A 16,290-nucleotide genomic window follows, 5' to 3' on the forward strand; every position below is an offset into this window, starting at 1 on the left:
AGAGAGAAGAAGAGAGAGAGAGAGAGAGAGAGAGAGAGAGAGAGAGAGAGAGAGAGATTTTAATTTTTATTTGTCAAATCTCCATTATGTTACGAGTCCCTTGTGAAAACCAATATTCATTCAGTCCAGTATTACTTTAAATATAGACAAGGTTTTCAAAGTTTTTTTACGAATGCATTTCCACATTACATATTATATTGTTCTTCTTTTCGCCCAAATAATCAGGCCACAATGATCCGCAATGCCATTCTTGTCCTTTTGGTAACAGTCCTCATCGACAATGTGATGTCAGAATCATGTCAACCAATCAAAATAGAGAAGGGTCTCAATTACCTCAATTGTTCGTGGGAAGGTAAGCTCTCTGTGTTTTAATAAAGATGAGTGCGTCTTTATTGTCATCGGAGTTAAGGTCCTTTTTTCGAGTCCCACAGTGGGCGACGCAAAGGTGAACGTTTGTCTGCAATGAAATTCGCAAACCTGAGACATGAGTTGAGCAAAGTTGAGCCTTTGTCTCTGTATTGAAATTCTCAAACCTTATTTATGTGCCTGAGACATGAGTTGAGCAAAGTTGAGCCGTTGTCTCTGTATTGAAATTCTCAAACCTTATTTATGTGCCTGAGACATGAGTTGAGCAAAGTTGAGCCGTTGTCTCTGTATTGAAATTCTCAAACCTTATTCAGTGTCCTGAGACAGGGATTGAGAAAGATTGAGCCTTTGTCTCTGTATGAAATTCTCCAAAAACCAAAATTTTAAAATTAGTGGTCAGACATAATTTAGAAAGTTGAGCCGTTGTCTCTGTATTGAAATTCTCAAACCTTATTTATGTGCCTGAGACATGAGTTGAGCAAAGTTGAGCCTTTGTCTCTGTACTGAAATTGTCAAAAATGACTCACGTGTCTGAGACATGGAAATGATGAGAAGATACTGGACACATTCCTTTATAAAGTCTCTTCTTAGAAAGAGACGGCCAAAGAGGTTGTCAAATTAGGGGATCAGGAATAAAGTAAAATCCCTCCTATAAGTAAAATAGTGACCCTCGGAGGCTGATAAAATCGATAGGATAATATGTGACCCATTGCCTCAAAACGGTATTATGCCGGGATGAACCAGATGATACAAAGTCAAATTAAAATTAAACAATTTGAATCATTGCTATTTAGCACATAAAAATATGATATTCATTCTCCTCCTTAAAGCATACAAACGGAAATCTGATATTTCAGGTTTACAATAAATTCAATTTTCAACATCTTAATCATCCGACATAATACCGTTTTGAGGTGAGGGGTCACAATATGTACAAAGAATGCCAAACAACAGCCTCCCACGTGTGCCACTAACGTGAGCACCTTATAGCGGCTATATTATGGTCCTGTGGTTTGACACTCGCCTTCGGCCCTCCGAGCGACGCATAGTTGAGTCCTTTGAAAATGCACGTTACTCACATTCTCTCCCCATACTCAGGTTTAAAATGAGTACCTGGCCTTAACAGTGTTGTCTATATCCGGAAAAAAATTGTATTGTCGCCTAACAGGCGTCATTTTTCCCCCTACATGTTAAGTAATGCTTTAGACGAGGAATCCTTTGTCAAGGGCACTGAGTACGTTTAGTGGATATCGCGCAGGCACGTGCTGTCCATATAAGCATAGGAAGCACTCCTTACCCTAGACTTCCAAGATCATTGCCTATAACAGGGCAGAGGAAAGTAAGACGAACGTCTACAAAATATTCCTAAGTTTAAACCAAATACAACTATTAAATGTTAATGAAAAAACCACGGGGTGCAGGTTTTATGTGCTTGTGGTCTCTTCAACGGCCTGGTACGACGCGCCAGTTCCATTAGCCTACTTGTTTCATCACAACCAAATAGGCCAGTAATAGAGACAAACAGACCATAAACTACTTCCCATCAGCTCTATATGAGGTACATAACATAATAAAGGTTACAACCAGAGTTGATAACAATCTGAATAGCAATATTATAGGGCGTGGTAAACATTTTGAAAATTGCTTGCCTTCCGAGACAGCGAGAGTTTGCTCTGTCTCCATTCCTAGTACGTATATTATGTATTGTGCGTGCGTGCGCGCGCGTGTTTGTGTGTGGTGTGATAGTAAGTGAGCTTGGTTGTGTGTTGTTTTTTGTTTGAGTATGTAATGGAGTCTTGAAGTTTTATTTGTCAAGAGGGCAGCGTGACTCAGTGGTACGGTGTTTGCTTCGTACCCGAAAGGTACCGAGTTCGATCACCCGCCGCTGCGCTGTGTGGCCTTGAGCAAGTCACCTCGCCCTAGCTTAATTTGCGACGCTGTACAGCAGCTGACGCCTGGATTATTCCAGCCTTCCGTTGGAATAGACCCAAGAGACAACTTTCTCCTTTTGGATAAATAAAGAGAATTCTATTTATTTATTCATTTAATTTTAATTCATCTGGCGCGTCGTACCAGGCCGTTGAAGAGACCATTAGCACATAAAACCTGCATCCCGTGCTTTTTCTTTTTCCTTGACTATTTGGTTATTAGGCTATTATTCACGATTTTTCATTAACATTTAATTGTTCATTTTAAATGATTGTTTGTTGATGTCTTGTCGTTAGCACTGATATGCCTATTGTTTTATTACTAATTGTTGGACATGTACTCGTAGATAGTGATTGTAGACAAGCCTAACATTGTGATATAGTTGATAATGTCGTGAGGAATTAAATATACTCGTCTAGGCGAAAAGATCACCACACGTGCCCGTGCGTTATATAAATGCTCAAGTATTGAGTATGTAAACATAAGAAAAGAAGACAGAGAGAAAAATGGAGAGGGCAAACGAAAAGGAAAGAGGCAAAATTGAATAGGATTCACATCCTGCAGGGAGGCCATTACCACTGCAGGCGACAGGACAGACCGAGGAGATGTGTTCATGGCCCTATTCCCGAGGAGGAGAGATGGGAGTAAATATTTTTGTTTAAAAAAACATATTCAGTATTGCTATTATCATTGGACCTCTTGTAAAGTGTTTTGAGCACATTTCGTGGATGTTGATCTAAATAAATCTCATTTAAAAAAAAATTAAAACTCAATATGTAATATGATCAAAGAGAGCAAAACAAAGATGTTCGATATAGAACTATGTCTCGGCGCCACCCACTTAAAATCAACTTATAAAGGCGTCTTTCTCACATTTCCTCACCATGCTCAGGTGTAACACGAGTACTTAGCCGTTAACAGCGTTGTCTCTATCGGTAAAAAAAATTTGTAAATCGCCTAATGGACTTCATGTCTCGTCCTACATGTTAAGTGTTACAATTGGCCAGGGACCCTTAGTAAAGCACTTTGACCACGTTTAGTAGATATTGCTCTATATAAAAGCTCGTTGTTTTTTTGTTTTCTTTTGGAACAAATGGAGTATGGCGAGGCGCATGGAGCATAGCGAATGCATTGAAATATGCAATATGTTCCCATAATTTATTATTTAGATTTTTACCTATTCGCTTATCATTATCCACATGATATCTTCTTTCGTATAATTGGTGAATTGTTTATTTCACTACCAGGTATTTCGCATATTCCTGATCCCCTGGACGACACGGCAGAAGTTCTAGATTTCAGTAACAACAACTTCCTGGAGCTGCCCTATTTGTCGGAATCCCAAGAATGTAACGATAATTGTCATGTGATCAATGACTCCAAGGTCCACTGCCGATATGATGTCTCTTTCAGCAGGTAACGATTGAAATTTGGACATTTTACAGCTTTCCAAAAATGTTTAGTTAATCAATTAAAACATCATGTCAAACTATTTAATCAATTGATTTAATTAAGTAATTACGCCGATATACTGTTATAATTGGTTATTTCTCTGGTTGGCGAAAAAAACAAAACCCCAACAGATTGTTGTAACCAATGCATTATCATTTAGGCAAATGTAACCTTACAGGCATATTGATCCTTTTCGAATAAGCTACTTTTAGTAACACCATATCACCACAGTATTTCCCAAATTTTGTAAATAAACAGCGATTAAAGAAAAATCAATAAATAAAATGTATAGATAGAATGAAGTTGACGTCACTCGTGTCTTTGTTATTGTTTTGTTGGGTTTTTTTTTGCCATCCGTGTTTATGAGTAATTCTCACTAAACGGTATTAACCAGACTATAAACGTTTAAGGTTACACATAGTTTTGTGTGTTGATTCGTTATACTTCCGGATGGCAATGTTGTGAGCTTCTTAGCCAAGCGCATACTATCTATATGTCGTTTAAAATAATGGATTATGTTGATTTTACAGTGCTCGCTGGATTCTAACACGTCAGCAACTTCTAATGGTGTCACATTACTATATTAAGATAATCATCTATCCATGACGCAAACTCATTTCCGCAATCGTGTACGGTCGCAAACCCGCTTGAAGGTTTCGTCACAATACAACGTTAAACTAGATGCTCTGCGGTTTCGGGCTCTTGACCACAACGGGCACATATTGGACTTGGACAGGTGGCAAGTTCCTACTGATGAAGGGAGTGTGCTGTGAGGCAGGTTCTCGACCGAAGTCGGTTCGCTGCCACCTAATGTCTCCTCTTGCTGGTGGGAAAGCCTGATGGTAACATGACGAATTCCAGCACGGTCTGCAATACGGCACGCTGGATTGGGTGACCGAATTAGATCTACACAAGTCCCCTTGCATCGGATTTCCGCACGATCGGATTCTAGCACACTTTTAGGCTTCTCACGAGACCGTCTTGGAATCCAGCGAGTACTGTACTGTGACATACACTCATAATGCAATCAACTGTCTAAAAACGACATTTAATTTGTAGTCTAATGTCAACTGCACCAATCAATTAGAGCATAGCCAACTTCAGTCCATGCCAGCCAGCCGAATCGGCATTGCTTTTAACTGGAATCTATAATTAATGTAACGCACAGCTTCAACACGATGTTATGTCGCGAGATAAGACGCTGAAAATTGGTATTAAAGTTTGAAAATTGCCACTTTTACTCAGTTAAAGAACATACTGTAATTCTTTTCCTTGCAGGCTTATCTCAAATATTTTAAAGTTAAATATCATTTCTAGCTTCTCGCTCACCGACATAATACCCGACTGAATACCATATGGAGTCAATGGGACGTAAATCACTGTAATCTTTTTTATAATTCATCCCAGGAATGATATCTTCACTTTCCACGAACACGCTTTACACAGTCTACGATGCTTGAGGACTCTTGACCTCTCTTACAACGACATCAAGGCTTCTATACTACACGAGAGAACGTTTCAAGAAGGTAAAGGGATATTTTTCTCAAAAGACAGGTTTGACATAACCTAGGTAATACTTTGTAATGTGAAATTCTACAAAATGTACACAAAGTGCTTAACAAGAGATCCTAAGCAGGCAGCAAAAGACAAAACGTGTAGGGTGAGACATAACACCTGTAAGCACTATAAAAATTATTTGACAGAGACGACCTGTGACCGAATTCAGCTTTGATTAAGGTAAGAATATGTAAGCAAAGACCTTTTATCCGTGGACTTAACGTCGTCCAAAGCGCGATTCATACCGGCGACCTACTTTATAAGAGAATGGATTGTGATGCAATTTTGGATCCATAAGGAATCATGAGTCGTATCGTTGTTAACGTTCTCTTTGAGAAAAAGGTTTGATTTGCAGCTGCAAGATGAATAGATAGACGTTGTAGTCTCGCCCCACGAGGGTTTAAGAATTCTTGCACTCTTAATGTTTGGATAACGAGCGAGTACCCTTTTGGTAGGGTATGTGCAAATGAAATAAACTAAAGTTATCACTTTATTCATACGCTTATTTGTTGACGTTGATCAATATAAAGAACAATAAATGTCTTTATAGGGCTAATAACACCGCCATCATTAAAAGTATAAACTATATTTTTTCTATCTCCCCTTTTACTCAGGTGCTTACAAGCTAGAAAATCTTATTCTCCGGGGAAACCCCCTCGGAGAACTGCCGGATAACGTCATTACAGCTCCATTCATGAGTCGTATCCGGTACATTGATCTTTCACACTGCCAGCTGAAGGAAATCGGGGAGAACTCCGTTGATGACCATGCACAGCTTTCCACTCTTAATCTCAGTTATAACCAACTGAAAGAGATCAAGGGGTCAACGTTTAAGGTAGTTAAAAAAAAAAATTAGGTCCTTATCTTGAAGCTTCCGAGGCATTGGGATAGAACGTTCAAGATAATCTTTGCCATTGAGAGACACCTTTAGACATAATAGATTTCAACTAAATTGGTAGCATCCAAAGAGGAAGCACCTGCGACAAATTACACCTTTTTTCATTTTGGCCAGGAAAACGTTCACTTCAAATCCCAATCAATTAAAATATCCCTCAACTACTCAAAAAAGTCTCAAATCTCACACTTTTTTTTAGACTTCTAGACGCTTCGTGGGTTATTGTATCGATCGATAATTGAAGTAAGATTATTTTGGCTATAATGGTAAAAAGTGTTTAAATTTGAAGGCAACCATCTATTTAGAATAATAATCCTTCTTCAACTGCCAAACTGAATATCTTTCAAATCATTATTTCCTGGACTAAATATGTACGTATATAGTTGTAATTTTATTGAGTTCCATTGTTATTTGTAAAAACGGCAAAATGACGTCAGATTAGACTCCTGGTGACCAAAAGTTTACTAATTTAAATTTATCCATCCATCTAGCTATCTATTCCTTCATCCACCAATCTATGCGTTTAATAAATCCTTCCAAATATCTTTATTGTCTCGGAAATTTTGTCGTCCTGGATCTCAATCACAAAAAAACTAAAAACTTTGGCCACCAAATTTTGCTGTTTAATTCAGTCATCAATTCATCCAACCGTCCGTCCGTTCATCCATACATCTATCTATTCATTCATCCTTATTTTATCTATTCATCCACATATCAACAGGCACTAAAAAATCTTCGCGTCCTCGATCTCAGCCACAACAAACTAAAGACTCTTGGCCACCAAGTGTTTGCTGATTTGACCAATCTTGACAGTTTGATATTGGCCGATAACGAAATAGTCTCCTTTGCTAGGCACGCTTTTTACAGGTAGGTAATCATTAAGCAAGCATGAATGCAGGAAAGTGGAAGAACGGTCGCCAAACAGTCGTTTGCTAAAGATAATGAATACTTCATAAAAAATGCGAAGCGGTTAGCAGAAAGGTCAAATATACTCAGGCGCTAATCAATGTTAAAAAGACCATTAGAAAAGGGACTATTTTTTATTTATTTCATTCATTGCAATCAATATGTGTTTGACTATGCGGGAAGTTAAAATCCTCTGATAGTATATTTATTTAAATCGTATATTTATTGACTTTAAAACATGTAATAAGACTAAAAAACCAAAGTGGTTACTCTGATTCTAGAACACGTTACACATTATTAAGGATACACCTCCCCTTGTTTTCCACAGGGATTCTCGACTTCAGACTCTGGATCTGTCGTTGAACAGTCTGGAGTCCGTTCCATATCAAGCGCTGCAAGAACTGTCAGAGATCAAACACCTTATTCTGAGCTACAACCCAATGACATCAGGTATTATACTTTCTTATCTTTATCACTCCGACGACATGGTATCGTAGAAGTGCACGAACAGGATGACTCGAAAGCAAAAGTAAACACTTCAAATCACCTTAAAGTTTACATTGATTTATAACCATTTTCAGATTCAAAATTATCAGCTTTGGAAATGAAATGACTCTTGCGATACCTTTAAATCGTACTAACGTACATAGATAAGGATAAAGGTACCTACAAACTATATAGGACGTATATAGACGTGGGTTCAAGTGCGCCTACAGTATTCTTGTGTAGATAATGGACTCCAAAAGAAAGTAAGACATTAATATGTTAAGAACAGAATTATTAGAAAAGAGCAGCAATTTCCCCCCTTTATTAACGTTGAGACCAACCCAAGTCTCTGACAGTCGGCAAAACGCAGGAGCACCATCGGATGGTTCACACTAACTAAACTACTAGACTATTATTAGCATCATTATTACTACTATTTTAATTACTTTTTTCCTATTACAGAGCTGTAACTAACAATAATTGCCTATTTGACAATAAATATTTTAATTATTTTTATTATATTATATAATTTTATTAATAAATTATTATTATTATTATTATTATTATTATTATTATTATTATTATTATTATTATTATTATTATTATTATTATTAGACCATAGTCTGCAGTTCCAATTATATGATACATAATAGGAGAATTACAAAGAAATTGAGTGTTGGGCTAGCATAACGTCTGTTGAAAACGCTGTGCCTTAATGGGAATCTTTACATCCTTGGAAATACAACATTAAAAGTTTGGTTTTTTTCTATGGCAGCCGTTTCCTTTATTATGAAATCACATTTTCTGAACAAGGGTATTACTGTAACCAGGTTGAAATGACCCAAATCCACAGAGGCAAATTATTTTCTCGACGATACAAAGTTATCCCATAAATTTGAAGATAGACTGAGTGAAGCATATATAAAGACATAACGTTTAAAGTTTTACACAGTTCTCCAATGGGCTTATGTGTCTACGAATAAAAACATAATTAAATGTAAATGCAAAAGACAAATCGATCCCCTCCCCCCCCCCCCCTACCCTCCCCACCCCCTTTCAACCCCTAACCACGACCACGCTTAAACCACATTTTATTTTCTCTCGTAGTCAGCAACCCTTATCAGTCGATCGTCATGTCCAGCGTAAAGACTTTGGAGATTGAGGGGATGGGAGCAATGACTAAAATGAGTAAAGGGTCTCTGGCCGCTTTCCCGTCAATTGTCACTCTGTCTCTCAGGAAGAATAGGGTAAGTAATAGGATTAGTTCTCTTCTCTTCTCTCTCTCTCTCTCTCTCTCTCTCTCTCTCTCTCTCTCTCTCTCTCTCTCTCTCTCTCTCTCTCTCTCTCTCTCTCTCTTCATATCGGGTGACAAAAAACTGCCCGAACTTTGACATAATATTTCAACTTTAGAGTTTTCGGAGAACTATTTTGAACGACAAAAATCAATCGTTTAATAATTATCGTATTTTGAATTTTATTGGATAATTGAGTTTAAAGTCTACATAATAAAATTTTAGTCAAATTAATGTCCTTTTATAGAGATAACGGATACATTTTTTTTCAGTATAAAAGAATTATCTCATATTTTGCTTTTCCACACAGAACCTCAAATCCATTGACCTTGAATTCCTGGCAGACAACACCCCAAATCTCCGAGAAGTTTATTTAGATTACAACGGGTTGCACACCTTATACGAAGACTCTTTTCCATGGGAACAGCTGACAACAATGAGACTTGATGGAAACCCCTGGCTGTGTGACTATCGACTACAGTGGATGATACGATCGACAGCCGTCCAGCCCAAATCTGTCATGTAAATAGGAGTGGACTATTTTAAGATTTAATTTTTAAGCTTATTCTGACGATAATAGATAATATTGTTAGATGTCTTCTCCTGGTAATTTTTGATAATACTAACGGAGAACTCGCAATAATTGCGAGGAAATAGAGACATAAAGACTATTACGAACAGCATTTCGTCTATTCTAATCATTATTCTACTGTACTGTGGAAATTAATATAGATCGAGACGAATCTTTTGAGCTATCAACGATCAAAATCGGTTGGTAATAAAGTATATAGGTGAGCCCGAAGGAATCTGGCAACAGGACGGCCAGATGGCGATCCTCAACATCAAATGACCGATTATTATGCCGTAGCGGATTTTATTGAGAATCATTTGAGTCGACGGATAATTGAATTACCCTTGATTAAAAAAGGTTTGCTAGTTACTCGTATATCAATCTGTCAAAAATAGTTCTATAATTTTCAGGTTTACCAGAAATTCTGTGCTCATTGGCAAAATCTTAACATGGGCTATAAGGCACAATTTTGAACCCCAGCCATATTTCTAAGCAATAGATGAGCCCATTCCCCGTGTCACGGGCTGCCGTTTTTAAAAAAAATTCTTAAATGTCCACCGAGGGGAAAACGTTTATTCAAAATGCGTTTAGAACGGTCAGTGATTATATTGCATCATATAATCATTAAGGGTCATATAGATTAGTTGACTTTTTCATGTAAAATACACATGTAAACAAGTAAAAAATATAAAATGTACCGTGATGATAAATTTGTCGAACAGTAGTGTAATCTTAATCACAGGAGATTGTCGATTATCATTCATTTCATATGTTTCAAGACATTTAATTCATTTATCAGCCGCGTTTGGGGTTAGTTTTGAAGTTAGTTTTGGTCCTCGGTCATAAAGATCTGAATCTGAATCTGAATCGAAGTCGACTCAATTCTGAATATTTGTATTCGAATGCGAATTCGAGGGCCGAGAGAATTGTTGAATATGGCTCTTAGGCTGAAGTAGCTTAATAATCTTCTCACGAAGGTGTCTATAGACGTCTATCTATGTCGAGGTGTAAATGAATACTTGAATGTGTTTTTGAGTTGGCAAATTGGTTGTTTTAGCGTTTTTTTGAGAGGGTTTTTCTTTGAATGTTTCATTTTGTCTTTAATTTTGAATATAAGAGTTAATCGTTGCTCTTTTCGTCTTTGTAATAAGGGTGTCCATCCAAGCTGTGTGATCACGTCTGTTACGCTGCTACTGGAGCTGTAGGGCATTGTAGTGCAGACGAATCTTGCACCGCGACGGTAGTCAGTTTCAATTGCTTTTATATTTCAGATTGTAAGTGGGGCCCCCAAACTGTATGGGAATAGTCTAAGATTGATCGTACGAGTGTAATATAGGCGATTCCTGTCAGGTTTGCATGGCAATGTGTGATGTTCCTTTTAATGAGATACATGGCGTGGAGTTATTGTGCACTTTTGATATGCCTGATTAGATTCTGCAATATTTTCGTTGACAAATTGTATTTTTTTTTGTAAATCAGAATGACTCTTGCGTAATTTAAAAAATATAACTGGTAGAATGTCTAACTTGAAATTAATATTCAGAAATCTTTGAGTGAAAAGTTTGAATATCTGATTCCGTATATGGGACATTGCTTGTGCTGCTTGTAAAGAAGCCATCCCGTCGTCATTTATTTTTATACTCCTCAGATGTGCTGGTCCGGTTCAAGTACAAGGCCGTGACATCAAGGCTCTCCATCCCTCCCTTCTTCAAAGACCGTACACAGTGAGCTACATCATCACCATCATTATCCTATCGATCAGTCTTCCGGTCGTCGCCATCTTTGGCTACTTCCTGTGGAAACGCCGCAACCACCTCCGGTGCTGCACTGACATACAGGGTCGCTACGTGTCGGTGTACACACGGGACGCAGACAGTGACAACGAGGATAAAGTGGACATAGAGGTGAAAATCAACCATAGACGGTTGAAGGCGGTCAGTAATGGGAATGCGGATGACTCACAACCGTTTATCACTATGGAAAAGCCAACTGCCACTGAAGATAAAGAGGAAGAGGAGGATTTGTAACTAAAGAATCTGAGAGTTCCATTGTGAGCATAGAGTGTTTGGGACATCATTAGCACCGACTGCAGAGCAAAATGTTGATAATAATTTTTAGATAACATACTAGTTGATTTGTCGAGTAACTTTATTAATTTTTCAGATTAAAAAAACTTTTTTTAATGATAAAGGAGGCTGTGTTTAAAGAGAGTTGGATGAGCGAAAAAAAGAATTATTAGCAACGGGAAGGGAGGGGTTGTTATTTGGAATTGGTTTCTCATAGGGAATATTATCATCATTTCATCATCATCATCATCATCATCATTACTGTCATTTATTATCATCATCATCATCATCATCATCATCATCATCATCATCATCATCATCATCATCTTCATCATCATCATCATCATCATCACTATCATCATCATCAGCATCATCGTGATCACCATCATCATTATCATCGTCATTGTCATCATCATCATCATCATCATCATCATCATCATCATCATCAACACCACAACTACTATTATCACCATCATCATCACCGTCGTAGTCGTCGTTGTCATGGTTCTCATCACCATCGTCTCTATCGTCTTCGTCATTACCACTACGACCTCGCCGCACCTATTTCCGTTATCATCAGCAGCATCAATTACAAAATTAGCAACAAAGAATAACAGCAACAAACGACAAAAACATCATCATCATCATCATCATCATCATCATCATCATCATCATCATCATCACCATCATCATCATCATCATCAACAACAACAACAACAACAACAACAACAACAACAACAGAGGAGTCTACTTTCAAAACCTAACTATCTATTTCATCATTCAAAGGAAACTCCTATTTTTGTCATTTAATTTAGTTAATGAGTTAGAAGAAATGCGTGTCTTCCTTGCCTTCTAGAGCAATGCTTGTGTAATCCACGTCAAGCCTTGGGCACATAACATGGCATCTACCAAGGACTTCCATTCCTGTCTGTCGGCTGCATGGATACAGATGTTATTCCAGGCCCTTCTGTAATCTCTTTATCCGTAGATCTTCTCCATGTTTCTTTGGATCTTCCTCTTCGTCTTTTGTCATCCGCCGTCCAGCAGGGTGCAGTTTTTGGCAAAGCAGTTGCCTCCATTTTTGTAACATGTACACTGCACAGCCCTGGCCCATCGGAGGGTTCTAGAGCAATATCCTGATTATTTCTAAAAGGTCCACTAAACCCTAGCAATTTCAAGATGTCCAATAGATTGAAAGAGAGTGCTAATCTAGAAAGGATGGACCGGGTTTCAAATGGCATCTCCAACAAAGAAAATATCATCATCATCATCATCATCATCATCATCATCACCATCATCATCATCATCATCATCATCATCATCAACAACATCATCATCAACGACAATAACAACAACACAGTCATTTCAATATTATTGTCGACTAGAGATTCCTTGTTATTGACACCCATTGCATTGTCGTATTGAATTAATTATAAAATTATACTTTCGAGTATAGACACTTTTTTTTGTGCCACGAAGTCAACTTCTTTTAATGTTGTCCTACCCTGTAGGTATGCTCTATTGACCAGAAAAGTGGAATAATATGAATTTTCTTATTTATATAGTGCATTTTCATTATTTATTGTCCTTGGCAATTTTTTAATTATTCCTAATTTGAACCAAATTTTTGTTTTATACAATACAAGTCACTTATTTGTCTTCTTTGTTGGATACAAAATCCTACGCGACTAATAACTCACGCTTCAATCGTATAAATGTAACGTATTATACCCAATGGCCAAATTGTACCACCATCGTCACCCTTTCAATCACTGACTAGATTCAATGTCGCTTGGCTCTCTTATAAGACGAGTCACGGTGCCACTTCAGCCAATGGCGCCACACGGCAGGAATATCGGGGATGAAGATTTGATATGATACATCCAATTCCAGTTGAATTCCATCCGTATAAATGATTCCTACTTCCAATGATACAAGGGTTACTGATTAACTCTCTTCTTACCGATCATTTTCAGTATTTTCCCAAAAATGGCAGATTACCCAGCAGAAAAAAAATGATTTTTTAAACTCAAACAATCTCTCTACAAAACAACTTGAAAAAAAAATCATTCTTCGAAGTTTGTGATGTATAAAATGAATCTGAAAAAGAAAAAATGCATATTGTGTCGTAACAAGTGTGACGATTTGCTGTAAGTGGTAAGGATAGGGTTAAAACAAAAAAAGTAATGAACTGTAAAAAAGCTTTATATTTATATTAGTGTTTTCATTCGTTTGTTTTGAGTTTGTTTGTTGACTGTTTTGTTTATGTTTGGTACATGCGATGAACAAATTAAATTACTATAGTTTATTATATCAATAGTTTTTAAAGACATATTTTAAGTCCCGATCCATTAATCCTTTCATTTATTCATAAAAAAAAAAAAAAAATAAAACAATATAATTATAATAATTCATCAATCGGCTTCTGTTTCATTTGTTTCAAAGTTCACCTTCTTTCGCCAATCTTTTAAATTGGTAAAGTCACTTTACCATAAGCATTTATATATCCACTAAATGTGCTAGAAGCGTTTACTGGGGATTGCTAGTCAATAGTCAATAGCAACACTTAGCATGTAGGAAAAGACATGACGTCTGTTTGGTGATGTTGCAATGTTGTTGTTTTGTTCCGACAGAGACAACGCTGCTAACGGCCATTTTATAGCTCAGTACGGTGAGAGAATGTGAGTAAAGAACCTTTTCCAAGGAAACTTTTCGCCACTAGAGTGGGACTTGAACCTTGGACCCTCTAGTCCGAAGGCGAATGTCAAACCACAAGACCACATAGCCGCATGGTAAAGTCCCTTTAAGAATCTCGTGTAATAATAATTGATCGTTATGGCCATTTCGAGAAAAGACCAAAGCAAAGTAATCTATGCGCTAACCGCAGTGCAGCGCCGTGAAGTGGGCAAAAGAGATTAGGTTTCTTGCTCAAGGATAGAACATGCTTGTTGAACGTGGGACTTTAACCGGGGTTTTCAAGATGCCAATTTTAATGCCTTATCCACTTGACACCTGGCCATTCAGTAAGTCGAAAAACAAGAAAACTGTCTGAAATGATGACTGTGATGATAGTGGTGATGATCATAATGATAGAGGGGAGGAGGAGGTCGTGGTGGTAGCAAAGGATGTAGTTAAAGAGGAGAAAGAGAGTTTTTATAGGATCTGAAAAAAGATAAATTGTAAACCACCCAAATTGTAACATATCTATTATAGACATTCGCCATATATGGCAAATTCTTTTAGATTTGGAGGTTTCTCGCTAACATGGAAATAACAAAATTGTTGTTTTTAAAAATCTAAAATGGAATGTTTCATTATTTGTTATTATTTTAAATTTAAGTACTAAAGGGAGATGAAACTAAAGCTTTAAAAAATGCTTAATTCTTCAATTATTTTTTTTAATTTCTTGAAAATATCTATCTTCATTGTTTTATACCATTTTCTGCTGTGCCTTTTTTTATCTCCACTGAAAAAAAAAATTCTCTATCTACGTGTCTCTGTCGTCAATCTGGAATTTAGTAATGTAATTATGTCAGTATTGTTTGTTTGTTTTGTTTTGTTTTTTTGTTGTTTTTTTTTTTTTTGCTGTTGTTGGCTGAAGAAGGGTTTTGAGCCCGAAACGTTCCGTATTGGGTATTTTGTTCTTTTTGGAAGCTGTTATATTCATCTTTGTTTATTACTTTTTACACTCCAAAGCCTCTAGCAACTTAGTATCACTTTGACCTATCTACGTGCGCATATTTGCATGTCCAATAGCCGGGCGTAATTATCAATGAACAATGTGTTGGGTTGGCTTGAGAGTATTTTCATAACAAAATTTAGCCTATAACAGTTTGGGCTATCAGACCTCCAAATAAGTAAACATCATTATCTACCTAGATACATTAAGTCAAAGGTAAAGCCCCTCACCAAATTTTCTATAACTTCATTTGATATATTATTTGAACCAATGTGCATCATATTTGAAAGAAAGTAAATATGAACATTTGGAAGCCATGCTGCGTTACATTTTTTTTTTTTTTTGTAATTGTATAAACTACCGACAAAATACATGTCTTGGACATCAACAGAAAAAGCATTTTGTGTTGAAAGATACCTGCATCTGAAGTCAACAAGTAAAGTTGAACTTGGATTTTGCAGGGAGAACCGAATTGGTCACATATTACGTCGAGAAGACAACATCACAGCCCAAACTGCAATGACAGAATATTTCATTCTTGGCAACAAATATGTAAGGATACCACCAACATCAATAGTAACTACCCTGAACCAGGGTCTCTCAACATGTCAGAAATTTATAGATTCAGATGAGGTCGAATTAATCCCTGAAGAACTAAGAAATATTGCAGTGCCCTCCGTACTGAGGTTACAACAAGATCTTGACAACCTCAAAACTCTGGCCTAGTACCGTGACAAATGGAAACAACAACATGGATGGAGAGAGCAGCTATACTCATCGACTTAGACTGAATCACACAATTCTCAGCAAGCGTCATTCGAACTGCGAGGCTTAATACTACTACTACTACTACTACTACTGTTGCTGCTGCTGCTGCTGCTACTGCTGCTACTGCTACTACTACTACTACTACTACTACTACTACTACTACTACTACTACTACTACTACTACTACTACTACTGCCGAATTGATTCCAGGTTGAAATGACATGCAGGGTCTGTCAAGATAGCCAGAAGATAGTGTGAGCATTTTAAGCAAAGCGGTCTGGGAAGCCATTCAAAGAAGGGGATTAGCATCTTAAAAAGAGCAT

General features: G+C 37.2%; 1 protein-coding gene across 1 annotated transcript; it reads left to right on the plus strand.

Moving 5' to 3' along the window:
* Positions 1-225: 225 nt before the first annotated feature.
* LOC144968342 (uncharacterized) lies at positions 226-13,934 on the plus strand (the record flags this gene model as incomplete). Its single annotated transcript, XM_078906615.1, is given in 9 exon segments — positions 226-352; positions 3,543-3,711; positions 5,155-5,273; positions 5,919-6,139; positions 6,921-7,066; positions 7,434-7,555; positions 8,699-8,838; positions 9,194-9,405; positions 11,103-13,934. Coding segments are annotated over 9 exon segments (1,635 nt in total), but the record flags the coding sequence as incomplete, so codon positions are not given.
* Between the last annotated feature and the right edge of the window lie 2,356 nt (positions 13,935-16,290).

Source organism: Berghia stephanieae, chromosome 3 (assembly GCF_034508935.2).
Source record: "Berghia stephanieae isolate SIO BIC M18660-M18661 chromosome 3, UCSD_Bste_1.3, whole genome shotgun sequence".
Classification (NCBI taxonomy): domain Eukaryota; kingdom Metazoa; phylum Mollusca; class Gastropoda; order Nudibranchia; family Aeolidiidae; genus Berghia; species Berghia stephanieae.